The sequence below is a fragment of the Pelobates fuscus genome, chromosome 3 (genome assembly GCF_036172605.1).
Source record: "Pelobates fuscus isolate aPelFus1 chromosome 3, aPelFus1.pri, whole genome shotgun sequence".
Classification (NCBI taxonomy): domain Eukaryota; kingdom Metazoa; phylum Chordata; class Amphibia; order Anura; family Pelobatidae; genus Pelobates; species Pelobates fuscus.
In genome coordinates this window covers 260,127,048-260,149,387 of record NC_086319.1, presented here as the reverse complement: position 1 = coordinate 260,149,387, position 22,340 = coordinate 260,127,048, and the positions used below count along the sequence as shown (strand labels likewise).

Here is a 22,340-nt window from a genome sequence, read left to right as displayed (position 1 = left end):
CAAAAAGATAGGAAGGGCACAGAATGTTCCCAGACACACTGTTGGAAGCATAGCTTGCAAGTTCAAAGTTGAAGGAACAATGGTTACACTACCTGGACAGGGCAGAATAAGGAAACTATCAATGGCTGCAGCCAGATTTCTGAGAAGACAGGTTGTAAGAAAAACCTTGAGAGACTGCAAAAGATCTGCAGCAAGACTTGTGGCAACAGGTTTCAGTGAGCACAGAAAGGCCCATACTAAACGCAGAAGGTTTTAATGCCAGAACTCCAAAGACATACGCCACTACTGACCAAAAGCACAAGAAAGATTGACTCCAAGTTGCTCAAAATCATATAAATAAGCCACAGAAGGTTTGGAATTCTGTTATGCGAAGTGGAAAAAAAAAATCATCCCAATGGTTCAGCTGTATTTCTGGAGGAAGAAGAATGAACTATATGCTGAAAAGAACACTCTGCCTACAGTAAAGCATGGTGGTGGCTCGGTGATGCTCTACGTCTGCTTTGCATCCTCTGGCACTGGAAACCTACACTGTGTGGAAGGCAAGATGGATTCATTGAATATCAGGAAATCCAAGGAGAAAATATCATGCCCTATGTGGGGAAGCTGAAACTTGGGTTTTATTGGACATTCGAACAAGACAATGATCCCAAGCATACCTTAAATTCTATCAAGGCTTGGTTCTACAGTGGCCAACACATTCACCTAACTTAAACCCCATATAAAACCTCTGGTGGGATTTGAAAAAGGCGGTTGCAGCACGCAAACCCAAGAATATTACCAATCTGGAGGCCTTGGCTCATCAGCAATGGGCTAAGATTCCTCAGGAACACTGCCAGAAGCTGATGTCTGGCTATGCATCTTATTTGCAGCAGGTCATAACAGCAAAAGGCTAAGTGCTAAAGATGCTTGCCATGAAGGGGTTGAATAATTTTGAGACTGAAGAAGTCATTATAAGTTGCATTTTCTGTTGAATTTGGGGAAACCACCTGAAGCATTTCAGTTGCCTTTATTTGATTTTTTTCACTGCAAAACGCTGAAAGTCTGTACATTTTGACAATAAACCTGATTTTCAATGGGGGTTGAATCATTTTGATTACAGCTGCATTACTGCTCCATCTATAAACAAATCAATTTATTGCTACTCCATATATAAACTATGTCATCTGTTTAAGCAAGCTCCATCTATTTATGCTTAAAATAGTTGAGATGTTAAAGGAACACTATAGTCACCTAAATTACTTTAGCTAAATAAAGCAGTTTAAGTGTATAGATCATTCCCCTGCAATTTCACTGCTCAATTCACTGTCATTTAGGAGTTAAATCACTTTGTTTCTGTTCATGCAGCCCTAGCCACACCTCCCCTGGCTATGGTTGACAGAGCCTGCATGAAAAAAACTGGTTTCAATTTCAAACAGATGTAATTTACCTTAAATAATTGTATTTCAATCTCTAAATTGAACTTTAATCACATACAGGAGGCTCTTGCAGGGTCTAGCAAGCTATTAACATAGCAGGGCATAAGAAAATCTTAATTAAACAGAACTTGCAATAAAGAAAGCCTAAATAGGGCTCTCTTTACAGGAAGTGTTTATGGAAGGCTGTGCAAGTCACATGCAGGGAGGTGTGACTAGGGTTCATAAACAAAGGGATTTAACTCCTAAATGGCAGAGGATTGAGCAGTGAGGTTGCAGGGGCATGTTCTATAAACCAAAACTGCTTCATTAAGCTAAAGTTGTTCAGGTGACTATAGTGTCCCTTTAATATTATGGATGTATCTATGGATGGAATGGTCATGGCCAGGGACGTATTAGCCGCGAGGCATTTGCCGCTAACGGACAATCCGGGCGGGCGGACGGGCGGCGCTGGCGAGGGAGCACTTTCCCCTGAGCTCTCTGCTCAGCTCCCTCGCGCGCCACAGAGTGATGCCGGGAGCCGTAATATGACGTCATATTCTGGCTCCCGGCATCACTCTGCAGCGCGCAAGGGAGCTGAGCAGAGAGCTCACTAATCAGTGCTCCCTCGCCAGCGCCGCCCGCCCGACCGGCAGCCCCAGGGAAAGGGAGCACAAAAGGGCAGCACAAAACCAGGATACACCACTGGTCATGGCAATTACACTACTCTTTTTTTAAATAGTCCAGCTTCCTAAAAAGCTTCTTAACAAAACATCTTTTCTAGGCAGCTGTTTACGGAGTAAAATTAAATCTCTCTTCATCCATATGCATTGTTTTTAGCAATGACAAACACATGCCTGGGTTATTATAGGTGTCTGTACAACAACGCCAGCAATAATCTCTGTCTTGTATGCTGTCTGCGATTTTTTATCTTCAACGGTCGTCGAGCCAGTTTCAGGTGCGGGACCAGAGCCTGGCCTAGGCACCTGAAAAAATAAAATAAAATAATATTACATAATTTAAACAAACAAAAGCACCTGCATGGAAATATATGTGAAAGCAAGTTATGATAACGAAACGACTATATTAAGAATGGATATTTGGGAAAATGCTGTTGATAGTGAAAAATACAACTCAAATTGATTAGCAATTTTAGCTTGTATTGACAATTATACTTTAATCTCCTTTAAACAGGCACAGTTTGCTATTTTACATATTTTTTTTAATAATCAAAATAAAAAAATAAAAATACATAAAAGTAAGAAAAAAAAAAGAGGGTGGGGTCCATCATTTTTGTAGATAGTACAAATAAAGCAGTATTGTGTATACTATTCAGCAGATCTGCATACAATTTAACATTAGATGCCTTACAATATCAGCTCTATGGGGTGTGTGTTAATCATATATGAAGCCTTTTTAACACTTCAGTTTCCCAAGTATCCCATTGATGTTTTAATGAATCAGAGTGTGGAAAAGGTTGTTTTAGCGCCTGTTCGTATTTATTATCAAATATAATATTTATGACTTCTTTCATATACTACATTCAGGATTTAAAATTACTTTTGCAAATACAATCTACTGAATTAGACAAATTATTCAAGTGAGCTATAGTCACAGCCTGGCTTTTACGGTGTAAGTTTTGTCATTAATATTTAAGTTTGTTACAATTTAGAGTTTAGTGAATAATGGTGTTACATATTTTTGTTATTCCTAATGTTTTTGCCACAAAATTATTTCACTTCTTCTGTGTTTTCCCAATATTGGCAAGCCCAGTATTAAGGTCAGGAAAAAACCTTTTAGGGAAACTATGGTCACCAAAACAACTTTAGTTTAATGAAGCCATTTTGGTGTTTAAATCATTTCCCTACAGTCTCACTGCTCAATTATCTGCCATTTAGGAGTTAAATCCCTTTATGTATACAGTCCTACCCACAACTCCCCGCGTGTAAATTGCACAGTCTTTCTAAACACTTCCTGGAAAGGGACATCTAAAGATTTAACTGCCTTTACTGCACATTCTGTTTCATATAGAATTTCAGATCTCCTGCTCTGTTAATAGACTTCTAGACCCTGCAAGAGCATCCTGTGTGTGGTCAAATGAACACTCCAGACCCCTAAAGCAGTTTAATTTGCTGAAAAGCTCTATGTGTAAACAGTGTGTCCTATTTTTTTGCATTTTGCAAAAAGTGCAGATTTCACTAGAAGTTTACACTTTTATAAATTAACCTGGTTACACCCCCCTAGCTTTCACGGAGACATCAGGTCCTTTTACTTTCTGGTTTGTGTAGTTTAGTGGATCTTAACTCAAGAGGCAACAATTGCACAGAACACCTGCCTTGTACAGACTTATCATTGGGCTGCAATGGGAAGTCAGAGATTGGGTAGCCATAGAAAGTCTGGGCTTGGATAGAAGGGGATGGTTTGCCAAGGCAGTAGACAAGGGAACTGCAGGTTTTGCAAGCTGTTTTTATATATACCCCCAATTTAAAAAAAAAAAAAAAGCATAATTAGGGGGGCGGGGCCTAGCTTCCAGGCTGAACGGACGTGCCGAGAATCAGCTCCCGACATAAAAAACGCACATTCGGGGGGAAAACCCCTAAAAACCGGCACACCTGTACTCTGGAGTGTTGTAGACGATTAGAGGACACCTGGGTGCATCTTTGGACACCACACCAAAGTGTCCTGTAACACTTAAATTGAGGCCTACTGGCAATTGAGCAGGGGAGAGGTAGCCGCTGTCCCGGTTCGAGCTCTAAACCTGAAGCAACGGAACAGCGATGTTGCCCCACACCCGATGCTCCTAAGATGGCGGCTGACTGCACAGTATGCAAGCACAACCTGCTCCTGACCCAATGGCTCCACAGCAACACTATGCAGCGACTGGAAGCGATATTCAACGTAATCTGGGATCGACTTTGGGAGCAGAAGCGAGCAGTCCAGACCGAGCAGCCAAACCTTTCGACACAAGGTGAAAGGGATCGGGCAGTGGGGTGTGAAGGAGATACCCTCAGGCACAGCTTCAAAACGCCCACTTATACCCACTCTACTTAGCCCACCCGGGTGAAGACCCGACAGCATTGCCCACATTCGGCAGCAGACCACCAAGCCCTCTGACACTCCCACGTGAGGAGGAAACTCTGGCTCAAGAAGTCACAGAGTTTTTGGCCAAGAGATGCAGGCCTGTACACCAGCCTGTGGCTGGAGGGACACCTTCACTGACACCTGTGCGACAGCGGCCCGACGGCAGGCTTCAACCATTTCCCAACAGAGAGCATTGGATGAAAGAGTCCCACTGCATCGAGCCTCCAGCACTCTCTCCACCGTATTAATGAGCCGTTATTCTACCCTAGACATGCTGTCTGACACAACCAGGACTTTAACGCTAAGGGAGCAGAATGCATTATCAATAAGTCTCCAGACCTCAGTGTACATTAACATTCAGCGTAGCCAGTTATGAGTCATTATATGTTATTTTAACCAACAAGGGGGGATTAGGTTACCCCTTAATTTCACAAATATATCAGGCCAATATGTTAGTACACACCAGCAATTTACAACTAAGTGATTCTAAAAAGCAAGCCTGGTATAAGATCGAAGCAGCTAGAACTGGATTAGATAACCTGGAATTTCTTCTTTGGAGAGAAGCAAGTCAGAATAATCAAGCGGATGAGATACCATCCCAATATCCTTTAGCTTTATTACAAACATTAAGAGAATTGAATATTATAAAGAAAAAACTAAAAATTAATAATAAACTCTACAAGAATTTGGGTTTAAGTTCTTTGGAATACTATATGTTGGAGATTAATCTAATAAATTGGTATAAGGATCCCAATTATAAGATAAAAGATCTTTATAATGATCAACAACTAAAAAGTTTCGAAGATCTTAAAGTTTTGCTCGATTTACCCACTAGAGAAATATTTCATTATCTTCGTATAAAGAGCTATCTTAAAGAGAATTTATTAGTTTTAAATGGTCAAACGGGAAAACTGTTTGGGGAAAAAAATTCCGCCTCGAGGCCAAAAATGGTGTTCTATCTTGCGATAGAATTGATAAAACTTAAGGGCAATCCAGATACCTCTAACGCCTTAACTAAATGGGAAAATGTGTTGACCAAAAAAGTTATACATTGTTTGAATTTTTTAGAGACCCATACTAAAATTATGTATAGATGGTACTTGGTACCGACTAGATTAGCAAAAATATCTATTTCTAATCCATCAACTTGCTGGCGATGCTTCCAACAAGACGGCTCTATGCTTCATATCTGGTGGGCATGTTCCAGAATTAAGCCCTTGTGTAAGATATCATTCAATTTAATATATAGGTTAGGTGGTCCTAGATTGGAGCATAGAGCAGAAATTGCCCTTCTCCATATTATGGGTGAAGAAATAAAGGACACTCAAGATATTATAATTATACATTGTTTACTAGCAACTAAAATTCTTATTGCAAGATTATGGAAAAGTATTATGATCCCTAATAGAGACCAAGTTATAGCCCAATTATTATATCAATTGGAGATGGAAAAAGGGGTCATACTTATGAATGAGTACCCTAATGATGATGCTCTAACGATATACAGGGAGTGTAGAATTATTAGGCAAGTTGTATTTTTGAGGATTAATTTTATTATTGAACAACAACCATGTTCTCAATGAACCCAAAAAACTCATTAATATCTTTCATTACTGCTTATCTTTCTTTTTCTTTGGAATATGGAACTCTCGACCTGATATTATGTGTCTTTATCTCTGACCAGTTTCAACCTGTCCTATATGTGTGCCCAAGCAGGGTAGAGAATTTCGCAGATAGGGGATGAATCAAGTTATGTGGATTGTAATCCAAATGTATATGCACGGGCAGAGTGATCTCACAGATATATATGATGTAAAATGGGTATACCCTCTGGGATGTAACCCCCTTCGAGAAAGATTGTTATTTGTCTTTTGTAATATTTTCCTTTGATGTAGTATTGTAATACCTTTCTCGGTGTGGTACTGTATTTTCAGTGTTGTCTGTCATTGTCTTTTTATACTATAAAACTCAATAAAAAGATTTAAAAGTATATGTTATTTTAGGCACTAGTTACGCTCTTTTGTCTTCTACCTGACCCACACACGATGAGCATGTTACAATGCAACCACACGACTAAGTCTAGCTTAGCCCGCTTGTCTCACTAGTGAACCAAATACATACCATACCCACTTGTTCAAGCAGTACATAAGTAGACACGCATATTTTGAACAACACTCTCAGGGCTCGAGTCCTGCAGGAACGCGTGGGAACGGCGTTCCTGCACTTTTTCCACAGCAGGAACATCGTTCCGGTTAGGAGTCCTGCATGACTTGTTTGCCCGCGAGGCGAACAAGGCATTTGTCTTGTTAGCCTCGGGGTAGGCGGCCGGTTGAACTCCGTGCGCCGCAGAGTGATGCCGGGAGCCGGAATATGACTTCATGAGCTGAGCAGGGAGAGCTCACAAATCAACACTCCCTCGCCGCCCGCCTTCCTGCAAAAACAGCCAGCAGCCCCACTGGACCCCAGGTAAAAAATCCACCCAGATCTCCCAATGGTAGGGAGGCTGGGTGTATTTAAATTGGAAAAAAAAATAATAATGTGTGTGTGTGTGTCTGTCATTGAATGTGTGAGTGAATGAGTGTGTGTGTCTGTCTGTCAGTGAGCCCCCCTACCCACTCACAGTCCTCCTACCCACCATACAGACCCCCTACTCACTTACTTAACTGAACACTCTGCAGTTTCAAATCAATGGCTTGCCATAGAATACTAGGCTACCAATATAAGCTTGTTTTATTTTACACAACCTTTTAATACTGTTCATACGCAATCATCTCCTAGTTTCATCCGGTTTACTTAAAAGAAAAAATGTGCAGCTCAATCTTGTCATAATATTGTTTGCATTGATATGCCTGTTACTGCGATCGTGGCACTACAGGCTTGTTTGTGACTCCGATTGCACAGAAAAAAAAAAAAGATATATATATTTTTTTTAAATGCATAATTAAATACATTGATTCCTGTAGGTAGTAATCTGTGGACATGATTACTATTCCCCCACCTTTGTCTGCCTCTTTAATAACTATGTCCTCCCTATTAGCCAATTTTGTAAGGCATTCCATCTCCTCTCTAGCTAGATTATTAGCTCTTAAATGTCTTTTGCGAAATCTGGAATATTTTTCAAATTAACCATGGCTTTCAAAAGTTTCTAAATAGGGTGCCTTACTATGAATATGAAAAAAGTGGGACATGGGCTTGAATGAATCTTGTATTGAGTTGGTATCCCTCCGCCTTCTTGTCTTTTTACTGGCATAGATCTAATGAATTTCTTTAGATCAATATACAGATTCAAATCATCCACATCTTCACTAGGAGCAAATTTCAAGCTTTTTTTCCTGTAATTTAATCTCTGAATCAGAGATTAAATACATGCAAGTTTTCATATGGCATCAATTTACAAAACAGTGATTTTTACTTATTTTGTATTTAGGCAGTAGAGTGTCCATTTAAAGTTAAATTTACAGAGCAGGAGATTAAACACTTATAAAGCAAGCTAACATCAGATTGAAAATAAAACCATGTTTCCCCTGGCTGAGTCACAGCCAAGGGAAGTATAGCTAGAGCGGCATAAACAAAAAGTGAGACTGAAGGAACATGAGCTGTATACCAAAACTGCTTTATTAAGTTAAAGTTGTTTTGGTCATTAAAGTGTCACTTTAAATTACAATGATGCATTACACTTGAATGTCAGACCACAAGATCACGATGTGTTATTAAAGGACTACTCCAGGATTTTCAATAAAAATAAACATTTCGAAACACTAATACCATTATCAGTTTGATGAAAAAGAGCTCTATACCATATGTTAAAATACCACTCTTAATCAGAATTCATCTGAAGAAAAAAACAAAACACTATTCACATAATTCACATAATTAAAGGAACACTAGTCACCTAAATTACTTCAGCTAAATAAAGCAGTTTTAGGGTATAGATCATTCCCCTGCAATTTCACTGCTCAATTCACTGTCATTTAGGAGTTAAATCACTTTGTTTCTGTTTATGCAGCCATAGCCACACCTCCCCTGGCTATGATTGACAGAGCCTGCATGGAAAAAAAAAACTGGTTTCACTTTCAAACAGATGTAATTTACCTTAAATAAATGTATCTCAATCTCTAAATTGAACTTTAATCACATACAGTAGGCTCTTGCAGGGTCTAGCAAGCTATTAACATAGCAGGGGATAAGAAAATCTTAATTAAACAGAAATTGCAATAAAGAAAGCCTAAATAGGGCGCTCTTTACAGGAAGTGTTTATGGAAGGCTGTGCAAGTCACATGCAGGGAGGTGTGACTAGGGTTCATAAACAAAGGGATCTAACTCCTAAATGGCAGAGGATTGAGCAGTGAGGCTGCACGGGCATGTTCTATACACCAAAACTGCTTCATTAAGCTAAAGTTGTTCAGGTGACTATAGTGTCCCTTTAACTAATACTGCAAAAATGTTGTGTTTCGCAAGCAATATATATATATATATATATATATATATATATATATATATATATATATATATATATATATAAAAAAAGAGATCTATGGCAATATACCTGAGCAGAGAATGCACCTGTCATGGTTGAATATATTTATCACCTGCATATATATATATATATATATGCAGGTGATAAATATATTCAACCATGACAGGTGCATTCTCTGCTCAGGTATATTGCCATAGATCTCTTTTTATATATATATATATATATATATATATATATATATATATATATATATATATATATATATATATATATATATATATATATATATATATATATATATATATATATATATATATATATACACACACACACACACACACACACACAGTAGTTCGTATATTGTTTTTTTGTAATATTGTATCCTATTGTAACAACGCAATGTTTTGTGGATCCAGGACATACTTGAAAACGAGAGAAATCATAATGTATCCATCCTGGTAAAATATTTTATAAATAAATATGTCACCAAACTCATGTTTATGACTTCTCATTAAATCAATTAAAGGGACACTATAGTCACCAGAACAACTACAGCTTATTGAATTTGTTCTGGTGAGTAGAATCATTACCTTCAGGCTTTTTGCTGTAAACCCTGTCTTTTCAGAGAAAAAGCAGTGTTTACATTACAGCCTAGTGATAACTTCACTGGCCACTCATCAGATGGCTGTAAGAGATCCTTCCTTGGTCACGGCTGCCTAAAAGGCATCCAAACATTCAGTGTCTCCTCCCTCTGCATGCAAACACTGAACTTTCCTCATAGAGATTCATTGATTCAATTCATCTCTATGAGGAGATGCTGATTGTCCAGGGCTGTGTTTGAATCATGCTGGCTCTGCCCCTGATCTACCTCTTTGTCAGTCTCAGCCAATCCTATGGGGAAGCACTGTGATTGGCTCAGAACAACACTTCTGATAATGTCAGCAAACTGCATGTTTTTCTGAGTCAAGCAGCATACAGAGTTACAGCTTCAGGCTTGAATACAGTAAGCTTTTGCTATATTTATGGACGCATGAGAGGCCCAGGGGGGCTAGATGGTGGTGTTAACACTATAGGGTCAGGAATATATGTTTGTGTTCCTGACCCTATAGTGATCCTTTAAATGAAATAAAGGAAAGGTATGCACTGTAACAGCAAAATAACAGCAGAGTGCAATTTAAAAACACAAAGAAATATACAGGCATATCAACATCAATTTGGAACAGACCAGATTAATTTACACACTTCACCATGAAAATCAGATCTGTCCAGGATGGATCCAGTTTGTTTGTTTGTTGCCAACCTTGCTATCTCGGATTATCGATTTTAGGATCGGTTAATTAAGGATGATGACTGAAAAAACCCTGTTAACGATTTAGCAACATAACTAAGAAAAAAAAGTTGTGACACATGAATTGTGATCTTGTTCAAAACATTCACACAATAAATCAAGAAAACATTTGTCGGATTCTGATGCTGGATTGTAATTTTCCCATTTATTTGCTACAGTTTTGTTTTGGTTTTTTATAAGAAGTGAATAAGGCGCTAAGAAAGTATTGCTATAGATTAAAAAAATAAATATATATATATATATATATATATATAAATAAATCATTAAAGCTGCATGATATAAAAGTGAAATAGCTAAAAAAAAATAAAAAAAATATCACTGTTAAAAAAAAAAAAAAAAAAAAACACAATAGTAGGACATACAGCAAATATACGCAAAACGGTGATTTCTTGCCCTCACACAACGTAGGACCGGGCCCAACAACACCAGAGATGGGCAAAAAGACAAAAAAAACTCAGAACCCTTGCGGAGGAGGGCTCCAGAAGCATTTGCGACCTGCTGCAGCAACCGCGGCCTAGGCCCAAAATGGCGTCGCCAACAGACTCAACCTGCCCCTCCTCCGAAGATGAAATCCTTGATGCCCACGATGACATCCCGAGATCGGAGAGCTCAAAACTATCCTCACTGAAGGAAGACCTTCAAGCCCCAGCTACCAAGGGTGATATCCAAGCCCTGATGAAAAACATCAGAGCCTTCTTTAACGCAGACCTAGACATCATCAGGGAGGATATTTCTATGGTCACGGCCAGAGTGCGAGGAGCCCATCTCCTCCAAAGCCCAACGCCAAGCAAGCCAAGCAGAGCAGATCCTGCAACTCCAGACCGCACAACATGCCACCCAACTTCAAATAGAGGCGATGGAAGACACAAGAAAGTGCACAAACCTCAAAATTAGAGGCATTGCGGAGACAGTCGACGACCAAGAACTACCGCACTTCCTACGCCGCCTTTTCGCAGCCCTATTGCAACAACGAGTAGCTAAAAACATACAAATTGGATGGCTGCTACAACCAACTTGGGACACACAGACACTTGGGATGTTTCCAAGATTGTTCCATTTACCCCCCGAGCTGGGACCGACACCGGCTGAAACCGCAAAGGACACCTGGTGGCGAGAAAGTCGCAGACCGAGAACCACATAGTAGTACCCTATGGTTGCGCATATGTTTAGTTTTACTTTGAACCCTTCAGTTAATCGTTCACTCCTGACAGGGCCAAACCGGTCTCTATAACACCTTAGCCGGCACCTCAGCATAGGTACTCCTACGCATAGGTACTCCTTAACTGTTATTAACGTTGCACATTATCAGCATACATAATCCTTAAATGTTTCTGAGTTATGTACCAGCATATGTATTCCTTAAATGTTCTCAAAGTCATACATTATCAGCATATATACTCCTTAAATGTTTCTAAAGTCATGTATCATCAGCAAATGTACTCGTCAAATGTTCTTAAAGTCGTACATGATCAGCATATTTAACCCTTAAATGTTCTCAAAACCATAACTTATCAGCATCTATAATCCTCACATGATCTTAAAGTCATACATTATCAGCATGTATAATCCTTAAATGTTCTACAAGTCGTATTTTATCAACATATATACTCCTTAAATGTTTCTACAGTCATGTTATATCAGCATAGATACTCCTTAACTGTTCATAAAGTTGCATATTATAAGCATATATAATCCTTAAATGTTTCTAAGTCATGTATTATCAGCATATGCATTCCTTAAATTTTCTCAAAGTCATACATTATCAGCATGTATACTCCTTACATGTTTCTAAACTCATGTATCATCAGCAAATGTACTCCTTAAATGTTTGTAAAGTCGTACATTCTCAGCATATACAAGCCTTAAATGTTCTCAAAACCATAAATTACCAGCATATATAATCCTCAAATGATTTTTCAGTCTTATGTTATCAGCATGTATAATCCCTTTAATGTTTTCTAACAAAAAATGGTGCAGCTTATCTGGACCTTTCTACTCAAAAACGTATACTAAGATGTTTATAACATGTCAATGCAACAATCTGCTGTTATTTACACCACAAAAATAAAGCATAAATAAATAAAAAAAAATAAAGAAACAATAGTAGAACATAGTTTTGTTTTTATACTGCTTCGTAAATAAGCCATAGTCCGTAAGTTTTGTAGGAGTTATGACGTTTTTACTTTTCCATATTGACATTGAAATAAAACCTGAATATTAATATACCTCAGCACCATGTAAATATGGATTTGTTAAATCACTAATGAATACACTTTTCTAGACGGCAGTTACACAATTCTGGATACGAGCCAATTTCTCACAGTATAATTAGCACACATCAGAATGCATTGCATAGAAGACCTTATGCCCTGCAGTCTGTTTGCCACCCACGTACATGCAATAATTAATTTCTTTGCCTCGGGATCAAAGTCCCCATGCTGATATAGATATACGTACTTCTACATTTAGAATGATTTGTGCCATACCAAACAGACGCAACGTTCGCTCCTTCAATAAGAAAAATAAACTGCAATTATAACTGCATTAATAAATTAAATTGATCTAATAATCTGGGTCAGATTTCTAACTTCAGGCACAAATGCCAAAGGTAGTCCTTCACTTGTGTGTGGACCAGAGATGGGGCAAGATACATGTAATAGAATGTACTTTTTCTGTCCACAAAACTCATAGATCTCTGTGTGGATAGTCCTAAATGGACATGTGATATGCGGAGGCTGCGAGAGGTGCATTGCTGCCACTTTATAATTATTATTAGAAATTATATGTGCAGCTCTTTACATTTATAAAATAGGGATATTTGACAATAAGTAACTGGCATGCAAAAATTAACGGAGACAAGAGGTGGAGCAGCCCATTTAGATACAAATGTAAAGAAAAAGCTCATTCCCAAACTGAAACTATACTATCCTGGTGCCCCATGATCCAGAGTGCCCAAATTCCTGCATAATAGTTATGAAGACAGGCAGGCTGTTTAAACAGAAGGGGAATACATTTATGTGATAATTAATTATCATTCTTTGAATGCTGCCCTGTTCTGTCTGTTTTCTGTTGCTGCCAATGACGAGTGACTACTTATAAATGTTGAGAGCACAGACTTCTCACCCCACAGCCACTCCAAATACCTCCAGTGACATTTTAAATTTTCCTCATAATCAACCGGGTCAATCCACATTAAACACATTAAGACTGTGGACCAACAGCCCAAACACAAACCCATACAGTGCTGGGCTAGCAATGGCCCTTCACAAATCCAGCCTGCTGTACTGTGCTAAACAGAGACCCCACTTCTTGCAATTTAATCAGCAAATGAATGGTATGAGGCAGTGGCACACAAATTCTAATATGCTGGTAGTCCAGCGGTCAATTGCCCCCCTGTCCCTCATGCTAGCCTATCTATGCCTATGATCTACATCATGGGTCCTCAAACTCCGGATGTTGCTGAACTACAACTCCCATGATTCTTTGAATTACATAGATAGCCAGAGAATCATGGGAGTTGTAGTTCAGCAACATCTGGGGGGCCGGAGTTTGAGGACCCATGATCTACATGTTGCAGCTGAAACCAAAGTTCATCAACGCAGGAAACTATTTATCTTTCTGCTTTCCCGTTTTTAGCACTCCAGTACCTACTGTAGCCTCAATTTCGTGTTCTAAGCTGACAGGAGAGGACATGGATTCGCTTTTGCGTAGCACTGTTGTTATACTTCGTTATTTCAGTTACTAATGCCTTCCTGTCAGCTTGAATCAGTCTGGCTATTTCTCTAACAGAACTGCCGCTTACTGACTGTTTTTCTCACCATACTCTCTAGAGACTATTGTACATGAAAACCCCAACAGATCAGCAGTTCCTGAGAAACGCAAACAACCATATCTGGTACCAAATATCATTCCACAACAGGGTGGATCCAGAACTAAATCTTGAGAGTAGCACTGGCAGTGGGCTGTAATGCGGTGGAGCTGGGGGGCTGTACTGCGGTGATAGGGAGCTGTAGTGGGGGGATAGAGGCTGTAATCGGTAGGTTAGGGACTGAAGTGGGGGATAGGGGACTGTAGTTAGAGGATAGTGGCTGTAAGTAGTAGGCTAGGGGCTGTAGAGGTGGATGGGGGACTGAAGTGGGAGATAGGAGACTGAAGTGGGAGGATAGCGGCTGTAAGTAGTAGGCTAGGGCTGTAGAGGTGGATGGGGGACTGAAGTGGGAGATAGGAGACTGAAGTGGGAGGATAGCGGCTGTAAGTAGTAGGCTAGGGCTGTAGAGGGAGATAGGGGACTGAAGTGGAGGATTTGAAATAGCTGAGCCTGAAAGAATGAGATGTTACCTATAAAAAAGTAACCTTTAAAAAGTCTACAAAAAGGAAGATCATTCTCTTAGATAAATGCATTCGTAATAAACATTTAACCATCATTTCATGTAATGAGAGGAAATTCAGAGGCATATATATTTAAACTCAATTAAATATGTGTATTGTTTAAATTAAGGTTGGAAAAATACCTCAGCATACCAGTCAGCATAATTGGGGTGGAGGTACTAGTCCATCCAGTGTTACATATTAGTAATAATAATTATACTCTTTGTATCGCATACAGATATAAGAATAAAAAGATCACACATACATTTGTAACGTGCACATTCCTGTGTGGTTGGGAGTGCTGAATTCGATCCCATTGTGGGATCAATGCCAGGAAGCAGTTGGACTTGTTAGTAAAGAATGTGCAGGTTTTATTCAATGCACTTTGGATACAAAATATGTTCCCATGTAAAGCAGTTCTAATATTTAGCTCAGTGCCATTTTGTCTCAAAGTCATCCAATGAAGATTAATTTCATACATTAATTTACCCAGAAAAAGACCAACCTGAATGCAGTAATGGAGATATATAGATGATATAATTCTAATAAAATTGGGGGGCGGGGCCTGACAGCCAAGATGGCCGGACGTGCTTTCTGAGAGCTCCTGCAATAGAAGGCACAAAAATGCCAAACTTGCACGAACTACTGGTGCCAACACCAAACGGAGCCCAGAGAACGACACAGGACCACAAGGGGCACACAATGATCCCTGACCCATGTCGAAATCACCTGAACATGCATGGACCGGCCACGAGGCCTACTTCGGAGCGAAACCTGCAACTTGGGGGAGGCGGCCGATCCCCTGACACAGACCACGCTCGCAAGCAAACACTCAGAACGGCCCTGCAACCCCCCCCCTCTGGACCGATGGGGGACATCCCGGTCCTCGCTGGGGGCGACTACCCCCACACTACAGCCTGACACACAACGGGTTCGGAATTCCCCTGGGATTGAGGCGAGGATGGCGCCCAAGCAACCCGGAGAGAGCACAAGAGAGTCAAACACGAACCTCACTGACCAAGCTGACTACACAGCAAGGCTAAATAAAATCTTTGCGGCATTCTGGCGCAGGCTGGCACGGCGCCTACACATCCCAGCCGAAATCAAGCGTGACAATCACCCCTCACCGCAACCACGAGGAGGGCACAAAATGGCCGGCGCCAAGCGAGCACAACAGAGCAAACGTTCCTGTCCACCCCTACAAGCCCGACCGCAATCTCGCTTAACCACTCGGAGTAACAAATCTCCTTCTGGGCAGGGGAGCATACCGGAACAAAATCCGACCCACCGTTCACACACACAAAGGAGCATCGGGAGAGCGAGGCTCTGGAGGGCCCACGGTCCCCCCATGTATGGGAAAGGGACCCGAGGACACAGGGAAGTGCTCTCCGCTACAACCCAGGCAGGTACAGCCCCTTCATGACAGCCGGTCGGGACGGAACCGACCGAGGAGTCCCCGCAATACACAGCACCCCGGAGAACACTCACCCAAGAGACTGTACTACTCTGCAAGCAGTCAACCAGAACAGCTCCCAGCCAGACACCTGCATTACCTGCAACACCCACGCACAAGCAGGGCATCGGCTGAACGGGCCTGCTGTGTAACACTGGTGAGGCTCCAACCCTCCAAAGCAAGGAGAGGGCAGGTCGGAGGACTGACACGCGAGCCATGCATACTCGCAAGCCAGGACTTTCTCCTGCAGACACTGCTGACCAGGTCTTGCCTAGTACGCACCCCTCAGAAGCACCTGAACTAATGCTACCTTACGTTAGTTTATATTTTAGGTTTGCATACATTACATGTTTAGTTGATGAGAATATGTCGCTGATTTAATGCCATGCCTACAAGGAACCGTGTTCACACTTTCAGCCAGCTAGGCAGGGTAATAACCGACCTAATTGCACATTAGAATTAAAGCTTGTTGATAGACCAAAGCAGGGTGACTCTACCGTAACCCAACTCAGTGGATGGGCGATGCTAGCCAGCACTCAGAATGTTTATGTACCTATAGTATGTTGTTAGCCTATGTTTTCCATGCCTAATAGCCTAAACACCTACAGGAAAAAGTGTCTAGACATAGCTATGTAATCTTAAGGATATAACTGTTCAAACCTGTTTATAGCTTACATACACTACTGATAATAATGCTTAAAGAACATATCTCCTAATGCTGATACTTGCATGTCAAATCACTAGACTGACTTACCACGTTTTAATTTTTTTTTTAAATTTGCTTACTCTCCAATGCCACATATGTAGAAACCTGTGATATTGCTGTGATTATGTTTGCTGTTGCAGTGGCAACGTATATCATCTTGTCAAACCATGCACAACAAAAATAAAAAATAAAAATAAAATTCTAATAAAATTGATGAATCTTTCACTCAATAAGAAAAGAATTATGGGAGAAGACAACTGGGTGATGGGATAATTGTCTCAGAAAACGGAGATGGAAAAAACCTGGGATTTTAGTGGATGGATATTAAAACATGACTAAAGTAACAAGAAAGATCAGGATAAAAATAATGGTACAGCTAATAAAACCTTCAATCTGAGTGACGTGAAAATATTTTTATGTTTATAGAATGGGTTTTGCAGTTAAATAAAATCTAATGGTGAGGAGAGAAAACTGACAGCTAAATTATATTATCGTTTTGCATTGATGGTAAGTCTTTTACTCTTCATTGAAGCAGAACGTCAGCGAGAAACAAACAACAAAATAACAAAAGCATACATCTGGTGTGTCTGCGTGGTTTGATGAAGTTTATAGAAGGTATGGCTGTTAATGTAGAGAAGTCATGCTAAGTGAAGCATGAACACGTACTAACACAGATGAGCAATAATGATCTAAACAAAGAAAGCAAGTCTTTATGATTGACTCACACAAACACTCATTGACTGGTAACCCCATCCACTAACAGCACCTTCACAGTAATCCACTAGTGTGATTTAGGCATTTTTGCCATCTTAGTATTACAAGTATTGGTCACATGGTTGGCCATTCCACAGTGCTGCCACCTAGGGATGGCATATGAAGTACAATTTTTTAGTCTCATTGCCTCTTACCCGCAGACATGCTGTCAGTGATTAGCCAATCCCACAGTTGTTAACAGGGGTCATGTGACACACAAACACCCCCATTGACCAACCAGTACAGCCAAGTCACCTCTCTGACCTTGTATCGATTACAACACACGTTATAGCTTTGTCTTTCATCTACGTTGATTGTTCAGCAACCTTGGCCCTGTATTTAGCCATATCCAGACTGATTTATTGGATCAAGCTGTATGTTTCATCTAAGTATTGTGGTTCATTTCATGATCAGTACATGAATGGAGTCATTGTATTACTATATTATTCTCTGCGTTTCTTCAATTCCTGGACAGAGTCTAAACAAACACTTTGAACCCATTGTACAAAAAGCTTCAGTAGAAAGGGCTGCTGTGTAACCCTTTTGGTTACAGAGTGATAGCTAGATTATCCTGTGCCTCACATGGAGTAGATTTAGGTTTTGTAACACTGCCCTGGGTTCTTCTACATGAAAAGAAATACAGTGTTACTGCACTGGCGAATTAACGTGTAACTAAGGGAGCTTGAGATAGATCAAGTGTTTCCTCCAGTTCTGGATCCTTTCTGTATTCTCTCTCTGTGGATTATGGGACTGGGCCATGTGCCCAGGTTGGGAAATTGCCCTGCACACACCCTTACCTCCACCGTCTTATCAAGCAAAGTCTGTAACACTCACCTGTCACTTTACTTAATATTCAGTGCAGAGACATTAAGCACATAATATTTACATAGACATGTTAACCCACGCAAATGCTTTCATGCATACCTTTCTTATTGTATCAAGGCACTAAGCTGAGAGCCCAGCTAAAAAGCATTGCCAATTGTCCAAGAGCTGGAAAGAAGGACATTCTGTGAGAGAGTATGCTGCACAGAAATACCCATTATTAAATATCGATTTCTATAAATTGCCCTAAGAAATCTCTATGTACATTCATATACATAGATATTCCTACATATACTCACATTCATATACACATCAATTCATATACACATCAATTGATGTACATACATAAAAAGTTGCACAAAAAAAATATTCAAACAACATGCAAAAGCACATGGACACCTATACGGACATAGAGTCATACACAAACACACATTCATATACAAACACAGAATTAACAGACACACACATGGTTACTAGAGTGAGAATTCAAAGATTTTAGATTTAAAGCCAGAGTAGCAGAAATAAAACAATAGCTGACTGAGAGAATTCTTACAGTTTGGCCAATTTGGCCTTAAATTTGAAATTTACTTTGAAATCAGTTTCAATTCTCACTTTAAAAAAATAACCCTAACAGGCTCATATATACACACACAGACTCATATACACAAACACACATTCATACACAGACAGACTCGACACACACTAATTTACTCACAGACACATTTATATACAATAGCTGACTTATTTTTTATTTATTAATTTTGGGAAGGCGTGTGGGTTTCATAGTGAGGTCCACACTGCTTCACTCTTTTTACCTTGAGAAGGACAGCTAGCGTGGAAAGTCATCCTTGGTGTCCAGTGATCTGCTGCTGGGATCAGTCTTTTGACTGATTTACCAGCTCTCTTCTGATCTGTAGCAACGCTATGTCATGTCCCAGCTCCAGCAGTACAGAGTGTGAGAGGGAGCTGGGAAATCTGTGCAGAAAAATCAAAGCAGCCCCCTCGCTGTCCATTTCTCAGCCACATGCACCTGCTGGTTGGCACACCCCTCCAGCATTCTGCCAGTAGGCAGGTTCCTGCTCATGTGCATTCTAGTTAATATGATTTTGTCTGGCTGAAAGTGCTATGGGTTGGTTACTCCTGAGATCACTGTTTATTACATTTGTTCAGGCTGGACAAAACTGGCCTTTATAATGGAACATTGTAAGCTATGTATTCTCAAGGTAGCCACTGCGTTCCATGAAAAACCCTAAGCAGGGTATGGAACCCAGTAACCCTAGGCAACATAATTACTACATGAAGAAACCTTTGTGTTACAAAAAGATTTAACTTTTTTTTTTTTGGTTCATTCTTATTTTGAAATCATGTGATATCACTCTGTTCGTTCTTTAGATTAAAATGCTTCACTCAAACTTGCACCTTTTTTCACAAAAATAAATATTGTGCAAAAGCCTACAATATTCTTTAAATCTTTAAAGGGACACTATAGTCACCAAAACAACTTTAGCTTAATGAAGCAGTTTTGGTGTATAGATCATGCCCTTACAGTTTCACTGTTCAATTCTCTGCCATTTAGGAGGTAGGTCAATTTGTTTATGCAGCCGTAGTCACACCCCCTGCATGTGACTTACATAGCCTTCCATAAACAATTCCTGTAAAAAGTGTCAGGGTACCTGTGGTCTCTACCTCCGAAAGAGGTAGAGACTTAGCTGTTCCTCCATCCAGACGGTCTGATGGCTTCCTTCCCCGCGGTCTATCCGGTCATGCTAGGCCGGCCGCGAGGGAGTGACTGCCTTTTACAGCATCTAGGCAGGAAGTAGTCATCAGGACACTCCCCCGGTACGACCTGTCAGTCAATTGCTGCAGGACCAATCAGGACGCCTCGGAGGCGTGGTTACTGCTCTGAACAGGGTATTTAACAGAGCTTCTTTCATTAGCTCATTGCCCTGTCGTGGTTCTAGCTTGTTCTAGTCACTCAGTGCTTGTGTTTTCTATTATCCCTTTTGGTTTTGACCCGGCTTGTTTACCTTACTCTGCTTATCTCTGTTTCCCTTGATTCGGCTTGTCTCTCGCTTACCTGTCTTCTGTTACCCTCGACCTCGGCTTGTCTTTGACCATTCTATACTGTACTACTTACGTTAGTCCGGCCATTCTAAGGTCCGGTATACGTATCTGGCTACTGTTTGTACTCTGCGTGTTGGATCCCTGTCCCGATCCTGACAAAAAGTCATCTAATGTTTACACTTACTTTATTGCAAATTATGTTTAATTTAGAATTTCTTATCTCCTGCTCTGTTAATAGCTTGCTAGACCCTGCAGGAGCCTTCTGTATGTAATTAAAGTTCACCAATTTACAGAGCAGGAGATAAAAACTTTTAAAGTAAGTTACATCTGATTGAAAATGAAACCATTTTGTTTTCATGCAGGCCGTGTCAGTCACTGCCAGGGGAGGTGTGCCTAGGTCTGCATTAACAGAAATAAGAGTGATTTAACTCGAAAATTGAAGAATTAAGCAGTGGAATTGATGGATATCCCACATGACAATCAGATACATCACGGGAACGCAGAGAGTAGTGTGATAAAAATAGCACTTACAGTAATTTTACTTGCTGAGTTTAAGGCATCCACCCATTCCTGAAGATCCTTTTGGTCGCTGGCTTGAAGGAAATGTCTCTGCGATAGTGCATTGATAACTGATGGGAACATCAGAAGGTTTAATAAACACACTTTGATGGTTCACTCCCTCTAGCAATCATTCATTAATGCTCATTTTTACAATGATGCGGAATCAATAAAATGTTAATAACATTATATATACAATCCATACAGCATTTAAGCAATATCGGAGCTGTTCCTGTAAACTGGTATGGTCCAAAATACATATAAATACAATAAACATTTCAACTTGTTTTATAAAGGCTACAGGGAGTATTAAAGGACCACTCCACACCTATAACACACTTCCGTCTGCTGAAGTCCTTTATTTGTGAGGAGTATCCTATTAAAAAGGTACTTTATATACGATAACTACAAGAATAACGAAGAACGAATAGATAGCTACTGTTACAAACTTCTGTCACTTTGTTATAATTTTCAGGTTTTTATATATATATTTCCCGTTACTGTATTACCTTATAAAAATACTTCAAAATCAGTATAACTGCAAAATGCCATAAAGGCACTTCATACATAAGTTGTTTTAAAAAAAATGTTTAAAAGCTTTTTTTTTTTTTTTTTTTTTTTTAAAAAGGTACTTTATAAAAGTGCAGATTTCTAAGAGATAAATAATGGACTACACCTCGCAGTCAATCAAACCGCCGGGTAGGTTTCCTTCCTACTTCAGTTAGTTACTCTGAGTAAATGGAAGTGGCGGGTGCACTCTATTTGAGTGAGTCTGCCTCTCCATACCTGTTGTCATTGTTTATTTCCCTATAAGGAGACTGAAAGTCTCTTACAGGGAAAACGGAGGTTGCTTGCAGTTCATAAGAACTTTAACTTTTGCAAGCTTTTTTAAGATATACCTTCAACGAATACATGCATGAAAAATGCATGCACATACTAATTGGGGTATATCTACTAAAGAGGCTATACAGTGTAATAGGAGGAATTATAGAGAGAGGTTATATGGAATAATAGGAGGAGTTATAGAGAGAGGTTATATGGAGTAATAGGAGGAGTTACAGGGAGAGGTTATATGGAGTAATAGGAGGAGTTACAGGGAGAGGTTATATGGAGTAATAGGAGGGGTTATAGGGAGAGGTTATAGGAGTAATAGGAGGAGTTACAGGGAGAGGTTATATGGAGTAATAGGAGGAGTTATAGGGAGAGGTTATATGGAGTAATAGGAGGGGTTATAGTGAGAGGTTATATGGAGTAATAGGAGGGGTTATAGTGAGAGGTTATATGGAGTAATAGGAGGAGTTATTAGGAGAGGTTATATG

At 39.9% G+C, this 22,340-nt stretch overlaps 1 protein-coding gene across 1 annotated transcript in view; it reads right to left on the bottom strand.

Moving 5' to 3' along the window:
- Nucleotides 1–22,340, bottom strand: part of PLEKHA2 (pleckstrin homology domain containing A2) — a 70,007-nt gene that overhangs the window by 30,976 nt on the left and 16,691 nt on the right. Inside the window, exons 5-6 of the mRNA XM_063448413.1 lie at nt 20,995–21,092; nt 2,249–2,377 (exon numbers count right to left, since the gene is read on the bottom strand). Coding sequence (XP_063304483.1) covers nt 2,249–2,377; nt 20,995–21,092 — 227 coding nt within the window. The remainder of the gene's footprint in view (nt 1–2,248; nt 2,378–20,994; nt 21,093–22,340) is intronic.